The following is a 16,909-nucleotide window of genomic DNA, read 5'->3' as shown; positions in this document are numbered from 1 at the left end:
GAGGATGAAATCATAATATCCGCGAGGTATGAGCTGGAAGCGATCATAAAGATGATGGCAAAAAGAGTCCTAGGTTGATGATGAGGCAGGGGTTGCTTGTTGTGCGCCAAACTCGCCTGCACATGGGGGTGCAGTATGCTCCCCAGATCTGGGAGAGTGATGTGAGACAGCCCAGTCCAACCCCCAATCATGAACTCCCATTGTCATCATTATGATCGAGCTTTGTCTAACCTATCAAATAACATGGCCGAGATTGGAAGTGTCAAGGAAGACTGATCATGGCTTGCTCTGATAGGTAAGAAGTATGCGCGGTCGGAGGCGGCGGCCAGCGAGGAGGGAAGAAGCAGACACACAGGAGATGTCCACGGAAAAAAGTAGTGTCGAGAAGGTCCGAGTCGTTTGCGGCCATGCTCACCTATTTTCTCTCTTCTTTGCCGTCCAGCCCCCGTTCAATCAACCAAGCAATCAATCGATCGATCAATCAAATCAGCTTTGGGCGCCTCCCCACCTTTTCTACCCCGCAGATTCCATCAAACCTGAGCCTTGCTTCCCTGATAAGACATTGAGGCGAAAAATGCAGTCGTCTTTCTCCCGATATGGAAAGCGAGGTTGCTTGTTTCATGATCTGGCGAGTCTCGCTTTCGTGGGTTTGTCGCAGTGGATTGCGACAGGGTCAGAAAGATATATGCCTTTTGCGCCCATTGCGTGGTGATATAGTTAGTAGTTAGGCCGCCTCCACCATCCAATACCTTTCCTGCACGAAAGAACCCATCCGTTTTTACCTCAAAAGACCAAACGACTGTTCGAAAGATGAACGCTCCAAGGTGTACTCCGTAGATGCCGACCTACCTGCCGTGTACTAACATAGTCTCCGCCTGGTTCTACAGTCTGATCTGTCGCCGGCCAATAGCCAACCCCCGGCCGAAATGCGTGCCACTTGCATACTGCTTGTACTGCAGTCGACCTAAGCCTCGCTTACCAACGGGCTTCCTTCCCCAATTAGTATCAAGCACACCACGTCGTGGGCCAACTTTTTGAGTCGACTTCCCCAGAAAGCAGATCCCCTGTCCCGGATGCAATGATGTATGGGACGGGGCAAATGTGAAGTCAAGTGAGCAGATCGCCCGCTGGATCCGGCGAAGAGCGATCCCTGGTACGGAGGGTGTAGATGAAACTCACTTTCCCTTCGTTGTTCCCATGGACCGGGCCCCATCAAAGATCGTTTCGGTCGGGCGGTGACGTCCTGACAATTCCCGGGCGATTCTTATGATTGGCTCTGGTGAAGGAAACACACGTACACCGTTGAGGACGAGGTAAAATGTAGGCCGTGGAGGGATTCCTCTCATCATTGGACCACCGTCGTGCCCTCCTCCCCCCATTTCCCTCACCAACATTCCATGTCCGTCGCGAGAGCTGAGCCAAAAAGCACAAAGTTTTAGGTTGTACAGAACTTCCAGAAAACTGAAACTTATTGCATAGCGATGAACTGGAAATGGCCCGACCGTTGAGACGGGGTCTGGAGTGGCGCTTCTTGGCTGCGGAGGGTGTCGTCTGTACCGTTAGGCGGAATGCGAGACCAGGGAACCACCCAGCTGAGCGACGTAAGTACGAGGACACTTCTGCATTCTGCGCGGTGATGCAGCGGCAGGGAGGAGTGATGAAGGGGAACAAGAAGAGGGGGAATATCGCTGGTTCCTGGCCGATGATGACGGTGTGATGTTGATGGCAAGTCTCGCTCAAGGATGATAAATAATGGCATCCTAGGAAACGAGCCGTGTGTCGGAGGGGTGGAAGTCGAATCGCAGAGCGAGCGTTGAACTAGGATTAATTAATTAGGATTGCTTCTCGAACAGCAAGACCTGGGAGGGTCCCACGAATGGCTGACTGTTGGGGTCAGTCGACGATAAAGAGCCAAGATTATGAATGATGAACCGACTGACGCTATCCGAGCCCGTGCACTATGATCGCTAACTGTACATAATCTCATACATGTTTTTCTTTTCCCTGGTGAGGTAGCTCGCTGCTGCTAGGTAAGCTGATTAGTTTCGTAAATTAAGAGGCCAGTCGCAGCCATTCATGAACAGGGCAGTTGCCGGAAGATGAGGAGGGCAAACGGGCCTGTCCATCAAACCCTCATATAGTAGTCAACGCAACACAGCATAACAAGCTGGAACCACTCAATGCTGGCCAGCGATGGAGACGAAAGGAAAAAAAAAAAGGTAGCCAACGCTAGCTGTTCTGGTCTAAGTCGAGAGGCGTGGTGTGGACGATCGACCGGAGCCTTTGACGATTAGCAGCAAGTGGATCAGTTGATTTCAATGAGTGTAAGCAAGTAAATCATGCTATCGACCGAACCGGACCGTCACCGTTACCGTCACCGTCACAGCCAGACTGACGTCCGTCCAGTTTCAGTTTTGTGATGAGTAGAATGGAGTATATCTTGAGGAGGAAAGAAGATGGCCTTTGCAATCTGGTGGACAATTGTAGAGGCTAGACTGTGTTCTGTTGAGAAGATAACCTGAGTTAAGAAAGTCAATTAATTTGCAGTTTCGGGCTCCGATAAGCTGAAGAAGTGGTGAGTGGGTATTGCATTGGGTATTGGGGTGGTTTTGGTAAGATTTCCGTTCCGCTCTTGCTTTTCCTGCCGGCTCTTCGACAACTGGAGGACAACAACTAGACTATGACGATACCATACCAGCTTTCTCACCTATTGCAGGCCCGCTGCCCACTCCACCACCGGGTCCTCCTGTACTAGTTCGTAACCATTTTTGTTACCAGCCATCTTTCTCTCAGTCTCAGTCTGTCAGTCTGTCAGTCTTGTCTCTTTGAGAGTCTCGAGTCCATGAGTCGTCTCTCTCTCTGTCCCTCTCACTGACTGTCTGTTTCGGCTCTTGCTGCTTGCTGCTCGCTGCTCCCTCTGGTGCCCTTCCTTTCCTTTTCTTAAATCCTGTGGTGTTTCCGACCAACCAACCCACACACCCCCTCCTCCAGTCTCCTATTTTCTTGTGACTTCAAGTATATTCAGTTCATGTGGCTTTCAGCTCGGCTCTCAAATATCTTGAGATCCCCTTGCCAATTTTGTGCCTACGCTTCCTCTTGTCGACCTCGTTCGGGGGGTTGACACTGTCAATCGCCCTGGCTTCGCGTTGACGCTCCGTCGCGCCATTCCCCCGCATAGCCGCTATTCTTTCTTGGTCTCCCTCTTTTTCTCGCTTTCTCGTCCTTACGTGATCCTCAGGAACTTACCTTCCTCTCTTTTTTGCTCTTGAAACTCATCTCGTATTCAAACGACATATCAGTTGCGAGGTCGGAATTACCCACCGGCCTGTCCTCCGCGTCGTTTGCACTTGTCATCCGCGTCCCCCGCTATCGAGCCATGGCCAGTTAATGCTGCGGATGAATCCATAACTCACAACCAAGGGCACCCGCTCTGCCCGGCAGACGGTCCGGCTCGGAGCTGCTCACTGTTTAAACTTGATTTTCGACTACTATTCGCATACTGCACCCCTCGTCTAGTCGCCCGTTTCACCCCGCGGAACTCCCCGATCGCCCGTCCCGACATTGCCTGTCCAGCATGGCGGGCAATGGCTCCGAAGATGTTCAGTACCTCGCGCCCCCCGCCGTGGCAGCGTTGCGGCAGGAGGCCCGAGCCATCGACTCGAGATTCTCTCCCTCTCGCTCTCCAAGTCTGGACGACATGCGGGAAGAACGGGAGGTGTTGAAGGAGGCGGCCGAACAGACCCTCAACGTCATTGTTGACCTTGGTCTCGATGGCCGTGTCAAATGGGTCAGTCCGTCATGGACACAGGTCGTGGGAACGCCCCCGGAGTCAATAGAAGGACGGATGATTTCCGACTTGTTGGTCGGCAACAAAAATGTCTTTCAGGATACAATAGAGAGCATGAAGGAGGACGATTCGTACAGCCGCTTCATTCGATTCGCCGTGCAGTTGGGACCCGACTCGGTCCTGAAATACTCGCCGGAGCCGCCAGTTGCAGCGCAGTCGATCACGGAAGAAACGGGGGAGGCTTCTCAAGGCTCGGAGGATCGGGAAGAGGCCCCTGAGCTGAAAGAAAACCGCCAGGATATTCTCCACATGGAAGGACAAGGAATCATGGTCTTTGACCGTACGTCCGATGGGGCAGGCCATGTAGGTTTCCTCCAAATATGTCTGACAGCTGAAAAAGGCACTGACCGATGGAAATACAGACGATGTGGATGTTGCGACCGTTTACAGAACCCAGAGAAGTGACAATCGACCTCCCTCCCTTGTTGGTCGAGTCCCTTGGTGTTGGCGCGGAAGTGTTAGCAAACTATTTGACCACCTTGGCGGAGGCTGCCGCGAGTGAACCGGATCCCTCCAAGCATCCGGCTCCCAGCCCGGTATTGTGTCGCATCTGTGAGCGTCAGATCACCCCGTGGTGGTTTGAGAAGCATTCAGATCTCTGTCTTCAGGAACATCGTGCCGAAATGGATGTTCAGATCGCCCAGGAAAACCTGAATGAGCATCGCCATGCGATTGTCCGAGTGCTCGATGCGCTGGAGGCAAGACAAGGCAGGCCTTTAGTTCTTGGGGAAAGCCCTCCACCTCCACCAATTCAGCCGGAGTACAAAGGACTGCCCATTGGGCCGTCTCCGACTGCCTCGGCTCCCTCATCTGGCTCTGCTTCTAGTGCAAATTCCGCCCCTGGTACGCCACCTAGGTCGAGAGACCATTCGGCCTCGGGACTTGGACACGCCAGGGCACGATCTTTTGCAGTGCGACGTCCGCTAGCCCGAATTGTTGAGCTTATTCTGGATCTATGCGATACAGCCTTGGAAATCAACATGCCCATGATCAGGGAGTCTTCTCGAGCTGATAGTAGTGACGACTTTCGAACCTTGTCTCCGCAATCAGAATCGCGCATCTCACAAGTTATCCAATGGCAGTCACCTAGTTCAAATACTCTCGAGCAGGAACAGGGTCTAGCTGCCCTATGCATGGACACGGAGCAGGTCGCGAGGGCGAAGGTAGACGCGGTTGTCCGCCATAGGAGAATAGTGGAATACGCAGAGCGTATTCGCATCGAGTACACAATCTTGGTAGAAGAGTGTATTACCGCAGCACTCAGCAAAGCCGAGCGCATTGCCGCTGGTCAGCTCAGCGACTCTAGCGCGTCTGACGATGACTCGCCGCAGGAATCCGATCCTGTAGTCACTGCAGCTAGCCCCATTCTGTACGCAAAGCGGGAAGCGACAGTGCCAGGTTCAACGTCTGCTCTCACCATGTCCATGCGCAATTCGCCAGATCGTTTCCAGTCATCGCAGTCGGAAGGCAAATCCTCGGTCGCCGTGTCCACAGGATCGAATAGCCCCATGGAATGTCCTACGCCACGTTCACATAAAAGCATTGCTGGTGTGTTAGGGACATCACAGCCCTCACGGCGGGGATTGTCGCTGCTTGAAATCGATGCGGGTGAAAATAGTGATAGCAGTATCCCCTCCATCTTTCCCGGTGCCTTACGAACAGATTCGCCTTCTTCGGATCGGAGTCTAGATAGAAAACGTCGCAGCCTAGTACTCCCTGGGCTGTCCAGTTCTCCCCGACGGCAACACTCACCTGCGAGGATCTCGGGTCCTCATTCGCCGCTGCGAATGCCTCGAGCTCGTCTCTCCAGTGGTGCTGACAGCCTACCATCGCCTATAGTGTCTCCCTCGGCCAATGCAAACGAGTTGGCTCAGCTCCATTATCGTCACCATCGTCGTCAATCGTCGGCAACGTCGTCCGATGTTGCTAAACCGCCCGTATCGCCCCATCTGTCCTCCGTCAGCCAGCCCCAGCCACGACCAGCTCCCCTGTCGATCAAAGATTTTGAGATCATCAAGCCTATTAGTAAAGGTGCGTTTGGCAGTGTTTACTTGTCAAAAAAGAAGGCAACAGGAGAATATTTCGCTATCAAAGTGTTGAAGAAGGCGGATATGGTTGCAAAGAATCAAGTAACCAATGTCAAGGCGGAACGTGCGATTATGATGTGGCAGGGGGAGAGCGATTTTGTTGCTAAGCTCTACTGGACATTTTCCAGTAAAGACTATCTCTATCTGGTAATGGAGTATCTCAACGGGGGCGACTGTGCTTCGCTTGTCAAAGTGCTTGGCGGACTGCCTGAGGATTGGGCGAAAAAATACATTGCTGAAGTAGTCCTCGGCGTGGAACATCTCCACGGCAGGGGCATTGTGCATCGTGATCTCAAGCCCGACAATCTCCTAATCGATCAGACAGGTCATCTCAAGCTGACCGACTTCGGCCTGTCCCGCATGGGTCTCGTTGGGCGTCAAAAGCGTGTTCTGAAGAGCATGAATCATGAGCCGGCGCCCGATCTACTCAAGCAAGGATCACTTCCTCGAACTACGTCAATTGCATCTTCGCGATCAGCTTCCTTCGATTTCCAGGGCGGCGGATCGCCGTGCTCGACTCCTCTGATTACGCCTGATGCGGCGGGCAGTATGCCCCAACCGTCTTATTTCAACCTCAATCAGAACGGCCTCAGCCGACAGACATCGCGCCGAGCGTCAGGGTATCGGAGTGATAGCGGAGCTAGCGAGAGTCTTAATGCCATCTTCAGGACAATGTCTCTTCATGAGGGTGGCGAAGCCCAGGGCTCAATGCCTGTCCCCGTTCCTACAACCAACCACATGCCTGAGGAAGAAAGCCAGATCGAGGCGGGAGAATCCCCTCATTTGTTTCCTCTTCAGCCGACGCTAAGCAACTCATTCTCATATAGCACTCCACCACAACAGTCGATGATGCCCCCACTGATGGCCCTCTTCGACCCCGAAGATCATAATCGGCGCTTTGTTGGTACCCCGGATTACTTGGCTCCGGAGACTATCAATGGCGTAGGTCAAGATGAGATGAGTGACTGGTGGTCCGTGGGATGCATAATGTTTGAGTTCTTGTTTGGATATCCGCCGTTCAATGCGTCAACTCCAGATGAGGTCTTCGATAACATACTCCACCGCAGGATTAACTGGCCCGAGGAAGCCGATGAATTAGCCTCGCCTGAAGCGATTGATTTGATGAACAAGCTCATGACCATCAACCCTCGAGAGCGTATTGGTGCCAACGTCGAGGAGAAATTTCCAAATGGAGGAGCCGAAATTCGTAGCCATCCATGGTTTTCCGATATCAACTGGGCCACTCTGCTTGAAGACAAAGCCCAGTTTGTGCCAAATATAGAAAACCCCGAGGACACGGAATATTTCGATGCTCGGGGTGCTACACTTCAGGCCTTTACCGAGGAACTCGAAGATGGAACGCCGCCACCGCAGCCGCTAACTGCCGGGGCATACCCTCAGGATCGGCCTCATGATGCATTGTTCAAGGTACGCTCTCAAGTTAATGCGATGAAACGACCTTTGATGCCACTGCACATTCCGCCTCATGTGCGAGAATCGCGAAGTAGGAGGTTGAGCGAGCCGGCCCCTGCGGACGACTTTGGCAATTTTTCGTTCAAGAACCTCCCCATGCTCGAAAAAGCCAACAAAGATGTGATTCAAAAATTGCGCCAGGAGGCGATGCAGGCACAGCAACGCCATTCTACGTCCGGTGGTTCTCAGCCTACGCAGCCTCAAGGACAAGAGCCCGCTGCGCCCGTACCCCAGCCCTCCTTAGAGGGAAGTCCCCTGCCAATGTCGCTGCAGCGGACTTTATCTCAGACTAAGGGCAACAACAGACCCTCATCTCCCTCAGCCATGAGTCAGGCCAACTCGTCGCCCAGTCGTCCATCCCAACCTTCGTCGCCATTGCTTGTTCAATTCAGCACCGGTCATAACCACGAGCGCAGGAAAACTTCAGGATCGTCGTCTTCTCAATCTACCGGCTCCCTGCAAGCAACAACAGCAGATCCAAATCGCATGACAAGTCTCAAATTTGGGTCGACTGCATCATCACCAGTCAAGACTACCAGGGCCGCAGGGAACTCTCCTGACAAGACTCCTTCAGGACAGCGTCACGGCAGTGCTCCGGCATCGCGGACAAGGTCGCAGACTATTGGCTCACAAGACGGCGATCTCTCATCGTCGTTGGCAAAGGAGACCTTTGTGGGAACTCACCACAAACGTCGTAGTCAATTATTCGACGTATCTCCTTCCTCCTCGGACAACGAAGATCCCCGCACCAAAGCCTTACTCAAGGTTCAACGGCGTCGCCAGAGCTCCAGGCGGCTCTCCCAGTTCAACCTTCCGGAAGGGCCCTTTTTCCGACCCTTGAACGTTCTTATCTGTGAGGATCATCCAGTTTCGAGGCTGGTCATGGAACGCCTTTTCGAAAAGCTTCGATGTCGCACCATAACCGCTGTCAATGGCGCAGAGGCTATGCGTTATGCTTTGAGTGATATTCAATTCGATATCATCATGACGGAGTTCAAATTACCGCAAGTTAATGGTGCAGATGTTGCGCGCATGGTACGCGAAACGCGCAGTCCAAATCGGCACACCCCTATCATTGCAGTCACAGGTTATCTTAAAGATCTGCCAGAAACACACCACTTCGACTCGCTAATCCAGAAACCCCCTACTCTCACGAAATTGACCGAGGCGATGTGCAAGTTTTGTCAATGGAAGCCGCCTCCGAAGGATTACAATCCTCTGTCAATGCCGGCGCCAGTTGTGCTCCGCCAGCCTTCGAGTCAGGCCGAGCATAGCCCAAGTTCGACGGCATCTTCTGGCTTTGCTCATGTTCCCTCTAGCTCATATAGAGGGTCTAGTCGCGAGGATTCTATCGGCAGTAGCTATTTCGGTGATATGGAGTCAGTCAAAGCAGAAGATGTTCCTGTCATTGTTGGTCGCCACCACGACGATTGGACACCGAGCAAAGGAGGTCTTGGCATATCCGAGGAAGCACACAGGACCAGAGGCAGCACAGAGACAGGGTTCAGAGGCGGCCCGGAGGCGGTTCCTTTCCCCAGCCTGCTTCTCACGGATTCCGCACCAGTGACGGACCCCTCTCCGGGAGTGACGACGACGCCTCGCAAGCAGCGATCTAGCGATGCGATTCGAGCCAAGAGAGAATCGCTAGAAAAGAAGCGCTATGAGTGTGGCGAGTCTGGCGATGACGAAGATGAGGAGCTAGGCAATACTCCGTCACGAACTTGCAGTCCACGCCAGAGAACCCATCGTCCCGGTTCCAAATTGGGCTTAGAGATGATGAGGACGAATAGTCGAGGTAGTGTCGTCAGCGGCAGCGAGGAGCTCCTTAAGAAGGAGAGAGAATCCTTGGAAAGACGCACAAGCGCCGGCTCTTCTGGATTCAGTGATACCGACGAGTACGGTCTTAATCGCCCTTCAGCCCTGGAGAGGACATACGAGGGACTTCATATTCCTGAGGAGGCCATCATAAGCACTGTGGAAGAAGAGGAAGAAGAATATAGCCCTAAGCACTCCCCGACTCGAGAGCTAGGATTCAGGATGGACCCGCCTGCCATATTCCTCGATGAATCGTCACCACCTGACACCAGGTCTGTGCCTGGAATTATCCACCAGCCCAGCGCCGAGCCCCTCAAAAAAGGGCATATCACACCTCCGGTTGTTTTTCCGAAGAACAATCTTGATTTGGCCCCTGTGGAAGACGATTTCGGCACACCTCGTATCAAAACCGCCGAAACCGACCTAGTTGCAGGCTTATCCGCCGATGCCGATGTCGATCAGATCCCAGATGCCGAAGCAACACCTCGGCCTTTGCATACTCCTCTACCCAGCCTCTATTCTGGTAATACTCCCGATCAGCCTGAAAGATAGAGCGACTATCTTGTCATTCCGTCCTAGAGAGATAGACATGGTCGATGTCTTGTACGATTGCCTCGAATTGGCTTGCTGCCCGTTTCATTCTCATGAAGAACCTTCACCCATCTCGACACGCCAACCTAGAGTCCTTCCGACTTTGTCTCTTCATACCAAACATTTGAATTTCTTCCATGCATGCCACGGCTGAGCGGGTGTTTCCGGAGTCTGTCTTTTTGCTTGGGGTTGGATCATCTCATCCAGGCTGTCTGAATTACTGCATCCCTTTTTACTTCATTTGCAACTTTCTTTTCTTGTTCGGGGTTTATTTGTCTTCATTCTTTCCTTTCCCTAACATAACCATGTTCCTCAATTGTCTGACCATTCCATCTTCTCCTTTGTGTTCAACTTCTATCTCTCTACTTACTCCGTGACATCCAAAATTGCGTCCATTTTGTCTGTTTGTATGTATGAGTGTTGAGTGTGACCCTGCGGCAAAAATGAGAGAAAGCACGGAAGAAGAATCAGTAAGTGTGGGACGTTTCGTGCTGATCGCCTTTCTGCGCGAAATTGGTTCCTTTCCCCAGGCAGCATCAGAGGGTCGGGTACTCTCGTCTATATCCCACCCGGCCGATTGTGCCCGTTGCTGGATCTGTCCCATAGCTATCCTCTCTTTCGTCTACTTTCTTTTTGTTATTTTCTTGCTTCTCTATCCAGTTTCTGTATATATAGCATCCACGGAGTTGAGTATTTCCAATTCACAAAACGTCTAGTGTTTTGCTTCGGATTATATTACAGGCCAGGTCTATGTCGTATATATAGTAGTATGCGTATGTGCAACCTTTTGATCGTCTTCGGAGCGGAGTGTACTCTTCCATCAAACTTCAACCGGAGAAGGGACTTCCTGCCCGCCGCCGCCGCCGCCCGACTCGTCCTTCTTCCTGCTAAACAGAAACCCCCCCAGCAACAACAGCACTGGAATCCCCGACACGCCCGTCAACAGCGCCATCGCCCAAGTCATAGTCCCCCACCCAGCACTCTCCCGAATAAACCCCGCAAAGAAAGGACCAACAATCGTCCCCGCCGCAAACGCCACATTCAAAATCCCATACGCCAACGCCATGGCACCACCCTTCCCGAAGATCTCCGGTGTGCGCTCCTCCTTCTCCTGAACAATATACGAGGCCTCAACCAACACAGGCGGCATCAGCGTCGCGATGCACGCCCCCACGAGCACTAACAGCGCACACAGCAGCACTTTCTGCGACGTGGTGTCGTCCGTCACGCACCGCATCGCCACCATCGGCGGGATCGTTGCGAACAACGCCCCGGCCGCCAGATACCGTCGGATCGTCGGGAATTTGTCGTTTAGGTAGCCCACCACTGGGTCTAGAATGTGCGGGATCGAGATCGGGATGAAGATGAGGCCCTGTCCCAGCTGGTCCCAGTGGAAGGTCTCCTCCACGAACAGTGGTAGCACGCTGTCGAAGCTGCTTAGGACCACGGAGATTATGAAGTAGGCCCATAGGGTTACTGCCATTCGCGGGGAGGAGAGGAGGGTTGTTATGGGGTTTTGTTGGTGGTGCTTTTGTTTTGGTGGTGTTTGGATTGGAGACGACGGGGGTGTGGGTTGTTGGGTGGTGGTGGTGCTGGATGGCGCTGCGTCCGTCGGTTTTGTTTCTGTAGTGCCGGAGGCAGAGGAGGGGGAGGAAGATGTTGAGGAGGGCGAGCGGGGTGGATTTTGGGTTTCGTTCTTGAGGGGCGCCTGCTGCTGCTGCTGCTGCTGCTGCCATCGAACCGCGTACTTCTTCTCGATCATCACCAGTCGCAGCACGATGTCAAAGCCCACCAGCCCGAACGCCAACCCGAACACCGCGTAGTAACCCCCCCTTCCGTAAATAATCCCGCCTAGCAGCGGCCCGCCCATGATCCCCAGTGTCATGCCCATGCCGATGTACCCCATCGCCTGGCCCAGCCCGTCCCGGCCCACCGTGTCGACCATCAGCGCCGTGCCCACCGTCCACACGACGGCCGCGGAGGCACCCTGGAATAGTCGGCCGATGATCCAGAGTGCTAGGCTTGTTCCTACGCAGAGGAGCGCCGTCGATACGCCCAATGCGACTAGCCCGGCGATTAGAGGCCAGTAGCGTGATTCGAACCGGTCTGCCATGTAGCCCGCGATCGCTGTGCGGATTGGTTAGTGCTGGGGTCCATAACGTAAGGTAGATTAGATGCAGGTGCTACTCACGCGAGGTGGCTAGTAGAGCTGCGCCGTATAGTGCGAGGAGGATGGATGTCCATCTTTGTTCTGTGGCCCGGGATATAGGATTAGTTGTCTGGTACTGTGAACATCGCCGAGGTTCATCTCACCTTCGTCTACCGACAACCCCACTCTTTCATGGAGAGCCGTCGGAGCAACAGGAACAATCTTGATGAGGGTCAGTCAGTTAGAGCAGATCTCAAAGTACATACAGTACGGTATGGACGTAAGTCAAGGTGGAGGGTGCCAGTCTGCCAGACGGAGTCTAGATTTCCCAAGCTTTTCTGGAAGGGGGGAAAATGGATCCACATACTAGTCCATACAAGAAAATATCCTATTTCAACGTCAACATTTTCTTTCTTTTCTGGATCAAGCTTTTTTTTTTTTTTTTTTTTTAACCCCCGAAGATTTGTATAGGAAGAACGTACCGTAAAAACAGCAAAAGCCACAACAAACATAATAAACCCATCGGAGGACCTGAACCTCAGAAATCGAGGCGGATTCTCGCCCCCTTGGCCGGGCCACATGGCTCGCCAGTTTGGCATTGGCATCTTCTGCCCTGCGAGTGGGAAGCTGAAAACACCCCCGTCCGTCCGCGTTGGCGATAACTCAATTCCTGACTTGCTTTGCTAGCTTTCACGGGAATTGACTCTCCGATGAATAAAAAACCCGGTCGGATTGCAACGCGTTTCTTGCTTATGTGCCGGGAATTTGCACCGGATGCTGTGCTGTGCTGTACCCCTACGGTGTTTCTGGCGACTGATTGATGATATGTAGGGTATGGGAAAGTGTTCGGGTCCCGCGGATTCCGCGTAATCTAAAGCTGCCCGGTTCGGGTCCCCGAGGGATCCATAATCTCCCGTCGCGTCTGGTCTATGTATGTGGTTTGAGGTAAGAGAGGTAAGGAAAAGAAAGGTGGTCTGTGGCGAACTTGTTGAGTCATGCTGAGATAGCTTGCAGCCCGGTATCCTGCCCTGTGCACACATCGATGGGTTTCTGGGTCTGTCTAGATGTCTGATGCTGGTTTTTGCGATAATGTGGCCACCTAAGACTTTTGTGTGTGTGTGTGGACATCCGATGACGTTGGTTGGGACGGGTCAGATAGATAGCTTCTGGCAGTAAGCAGGGGTTAGTGAGTCTGGATCTTCGTCGTGCCGATGGCAGATTTTGTTTTCGATTCATGTAAGGCTCTTTTATAGATCTGGAATTAGTTAACTATGGGATTGTGCAATTGGTAGCAGGTTAATCTCGTGTAACCGGGCACAAGACAACCAACTGTTTTTCTGCATGCTACTTCTATTCGGTTTTATGAGAGGTTACGCATAGAATGACTAAGCATATACAGTGCAGAGCATTCAGAGGCGACATTGCCAGTGGATCGGCTTGGGCTAGCTACGCTCCAGGCTTGTGAGCTTATATTATAGGTATTGACTTCATATCAGTTCCGTTGAAAAACACCCAAAGTTTATGTGCTATCTAGTCGCAACAATGAATCATATATGATTGATGCCGGATCCTCTGCAAAATAGAATCAGAAAGTGAAATTTATCTACAAATTTATTATCTAAGGTGTAACTTTTGAAGTTAAAAGCCGGACGAAAGAGAATCTCTCAAGTGCAATTATTGCTTCTCAGCGGGGTGAGAAACGGTGGGATGGAGCTCGGGGCCCGCGGCGCCGGTGCTGGCACCCTGGTCCGAGCGGCCCTGCTCCATCAGATCCTCCGGCTCGCGGCTGATGCTGCTGCGATGATGGCGGAAGAAGCGATTGTGCGTGACCGAGGCCACACTGTGACCGCCCTGGGAGTCGACCGATCGGCGACCAGCGCGCGAAGTGGATGGGACGCTCAGATTGGAATTGCTGCGGCGACGGGAGGAAGAGACTCGGCTCTGGCGCTCGGCCTCCTCTTCCTCCTCTTCCTGGATGCGACGTTCGGTGTTCTCGCGGTTGGCAATCCGAACGATATCCTCGATCCGGGTGCGGCGGTCTTCAAAGACATCGCCCATAACGTCGCCGGACGAGATATCCCGCATACCGAGCGAAAAGTCCACGTGCTTGCGGGAGAGCATTGAGTCGCCGCGAGCGCGCGCCGCGGCTGTGTTCATGCCTTTGCGGAGGATGGACGGGTGGCGAGTGGCGCTGCTGTACCCGGAGTTCTCGGGGAGAGAGCCATGGTGGTCGCCAAGGGGAGTCGGAGGAGGGTTGCCATCCCTGCTGCCAGGAGTCGTGGGCATGGGGGGCTGCGGGAACCCGGCGATGTGGAACGGAATGTCCACCCGGGCACCCTGGAGGTTCATGCGTGGGCCTTCGATGCCGATCTCTTGAAGGGCAACCATAAGCATACAGATGAACTTGTTGCGGCGCTGCAGACGCAGGCCTTCATTTTGCCAGTTGGACTTGTAGAAGAAGACGACGTTGAGAGTGACTGAGAAGTTCTCCGTGACTGTGCGCATCTCAGTGAGAATGTTGGTCTGGAACTCACGACGCTCGCTACGGACAAACTCCAGCAAGCGTTGGCGAAGAGCGTCGATCTGCTCGAGAGTGGTGCCATATTTGATGACAATTGGGACTGCTTCAGCGAGTGCACCCGACCGGCGCTGGTTGAGAATGAATAGACCGTTGAGATAACTGTTGGGAGCCTGCACGACATGACCCTGCATCTTCTTGAACTCCGTGTACAGAAGCGAGATCTGCTTGACAAAATAGTCGTCACCCAGTCCAGCATCACCCGCGTTACCGTACACAGTCACACGGTCACCAACATCAAACGGGTGCTTCACGAAGACAAAGATGATAGACTGGAGGAATTCCTGCGCGGTGGCAGAGAAAAGCCAAGACAGTGCCAGAATACTGGATCCAGCAGATGTCAGCACACCGGCGGCGGAAGTGGAAATCAGAGTCAAGAAAACAATCACGGTGATGATGAGCACGAAGAATTCCAGGATATTGTCGAGTCTGCCGACGACAGAGTCCAAGTCCTTCAAGGACGCGGTAATGGCTTTGCGCTCACGCCCAATTTCCACACAAACTGCCTCTAACTCTTCCATCGAAATATCGCCGTTCATGTCTTTGTCGAACATAGTGAAGGCGGCGTCTGCCTCTTCATTGTTGTCGAAGGCTTCCTTCAAATCTCCGGAAAAGACTGTTTCGAAACCATCCCGCACCAAAGTCCGATAGAGTCGACGAGCCAAGACCTGGCAGCCGCTGGTGGTACGCAACAAAGTCAACACCACCTGATAGGGGTGACTGCTGTTGTTAACCGTGCGGCCAGTGAAATCGGCGGCGACGGCACCAGCGACATCACCCACCCTGTTCAAGGCACCTTTAGCCAGACGTCCTGCCTTTCCAGCATAGTGCAGTGGGGTCTTCATTCCGCTCGTGGTGGGCTGGTCCTTTTCTTCGAACTCGGTATCTTCGGCCGTGATCTTGCGTCGGGAAAAGCCGTAAAGTTTGGTCAGACTGCCGATCTGGAACTTGTTGATCTCGATTCGGTCCGCATAAGTACGGGTGTGGAAGCTAATAGCGATGAACTGGATGATGACCTTCTCGACAAGGTTCAAAATCGTCCACACAAAGACCGAGATGATAATCTTGTTGACTGTATTCTCCCAAGACTTGGTGCCGTGGCTACCATCGACGTGGTGGTTTTTCATAGTGGGCAAGAACGAGATCTCCACGCCTAGCCACCAGAAGAACAAGGTGCCATGTAGCTCCAGCTGTTTGGCCATATCACGCCATTTCTTAGCATTGTTCGTGAAGATGCTGGCGATCCAACCAGCTGGAACTGGGATGAACTTGGAGACGATCTGATAAAGGGGGTTCAAGTCAATATCTAGCCGGATATTAGGTGACTGGAGTTGCACTCACTCTTCCGGCCCAAAGCGTCAACCAGACAATTTCCAGCCAGACCGAGAACCAAAGTAGTTGAACTCCACCGACATTAGCATCAGGAAAGGCCAACGCACCAACTAGCAAAGGAATCAAGAGAATCAGGACTAATGGCACAATGTAAGTGAGGTAGCGGACGATGAAACTCGACTCGTGGAGCCTCTTGATGAACCTGGCGATGTTGGTATTGGGATTCTCGGGAGGGTTGTAGACTGCAGCCTTCTCGTGCAACGGATTGGTGGCTTCATCAAATTCATCGACGACATGCTGCGACGGACGAGAGCGGGAACGGGCCATGGAGGCGCCATCGTCTTCGCCCTTCTTCATCGACCCTTCTTGCGTGGTGGAGCGGGATGCCATCCGCTCGGCCTCAAGCACAGCCAGATCATCTTCTAGACGCATCGACTCTTCTCGTGCGGTGGCAGGCGAGCGCAAGGCGGAGCTGTCATAGTCATACGAGGTATCTACCCGCAGGTGATTGCCGGTCCCGTTGTTGGGGCCATCGTATACATAGGTTCCTTCGTCGGAATCGGGCGTGTTGTCGTCTCTTCTCTTCGCATGCTGATGAACCGGAACTTGAGGGTTCTCTGATGGGTGTGACATGCTGGCACCGGGCCAGTGATCGAGACCAGGGAGCTTAAAGTCGGATCGACAACGATATTGACCTGGTCAAATCTCTACCTCTAGCTTCGAGAACAGTCAGAAAATCGCCGACATGGAGCGAAGATAACAGTAGATGGATCGTTCCAGAGACATCCAGGGAACACGAGGGAATAAGTTCGAAAGATTGAAGTTGCTGTGGATGTCCCGTGGAGAAATTGAGGTGAGACAGTGGGAAGAGCACGAGCGATAGCGCAAAGTGAACACTGGTGGGGACGATTGCCATAAATAAGATTACCAGAGAAGTGATACATACCGCTCAAATGATCTAATTATGCATGGGATCTATGTGACGATCTTATCGGCAAGGCGAGGAGAAAGGGCGCCGGTACTTGTTGCAACAGAGA

General features: G+C 52.9%; 3 protein-coding genes across 3 annotated transcripts; 1 reads left to right on the top strand and 2 right to left on the bottom strand.

Annotated features, from left to right (window-relative positions):
* Nucleotides 1-3,574: 3,574 nt before the first annotated feature.
* On the top strand, nt 3,575-9,774 carry BO97DRAFT_423708 (protein kinase RIM15; the record flags this gene model as incomplete). Its single annotated transcript, XM_025696909.1, has 2 exons — nt 3,575-4,150; nt 4,210-9,774. The coding sequence occupies 2 exons, from the start codon at nt 3,575-3,577 to the stop codon at nt 9,772-9,774; spliced, it is 6,141 nt and encodes a 2,046-aa protein (XP_025552659.1).
* A 751-nt stretch (nt 9,775-10,525) lies between these two features.
* Nucleotides 10,526-12,761, bottom strand: BO97DRAFT_40228 (MFS transporter). The gene is made up of 5 exons (XM_025694464.1): nt 12,445-12,761; nt 12,330-12,350; nt 12,127-12,184; nt 12,005-12,064; nt 10,526-11,940 (listed from the first exon to the last, which is right to left on the bottom strand). The coding sequence occupies exons 1-5, from the start codon at nt 12,565-12,567 to the stop codon at nt 10,634-10,636; spliced, it is 1,569 nt and encodes a 522-aa protein (XP_025552658.1). The 5' UTR covers nt 12,568-12,761; the 3' UTR covers nt 10,526-10,633.
* Nucleotides 12,762-13,636: 875 nt separating this feature from the next.
* BO97DRAFT_423706 (Mechanosensitive ion channel family) lies at nt 13,637-16,505 on the bottom strand (the record flags this gene model as incomplete). Its single annotated transcript, XM_025696908.1, has 2 exons — nt 13,637-15,820; nt 15,882-16,505. 2 exons carry the CDS (start codon nt 16,503-16,505, stop codon nt 13,637-13,639), a joined length of 2,808 nt encoding a protein of 935 aa, XP_025552657.1.
* Between the last annotated feature and the right edge of the window lie 404 nt (nt 16,506-16,909).

This window comes from Aspergillus homomorphus (assembly GCF_003184865.1).
Source record: "Aspergillus homomorphus CBS 101889 unplaced genomic scaffold BO97scaffold_13, whole genome shotgun sequence".
In the NCBI taxonomy this organism is placed as follows: Eukaryota; Fungi; Ascomycota; class Eurotiomycetes; order Eurotiales; family Aspergillaceae; genus Aspergillus; species Aspergillus homomorphus.
This window is presented reverse-complemented; position numbering and strand designations above follow the sequence as displayed.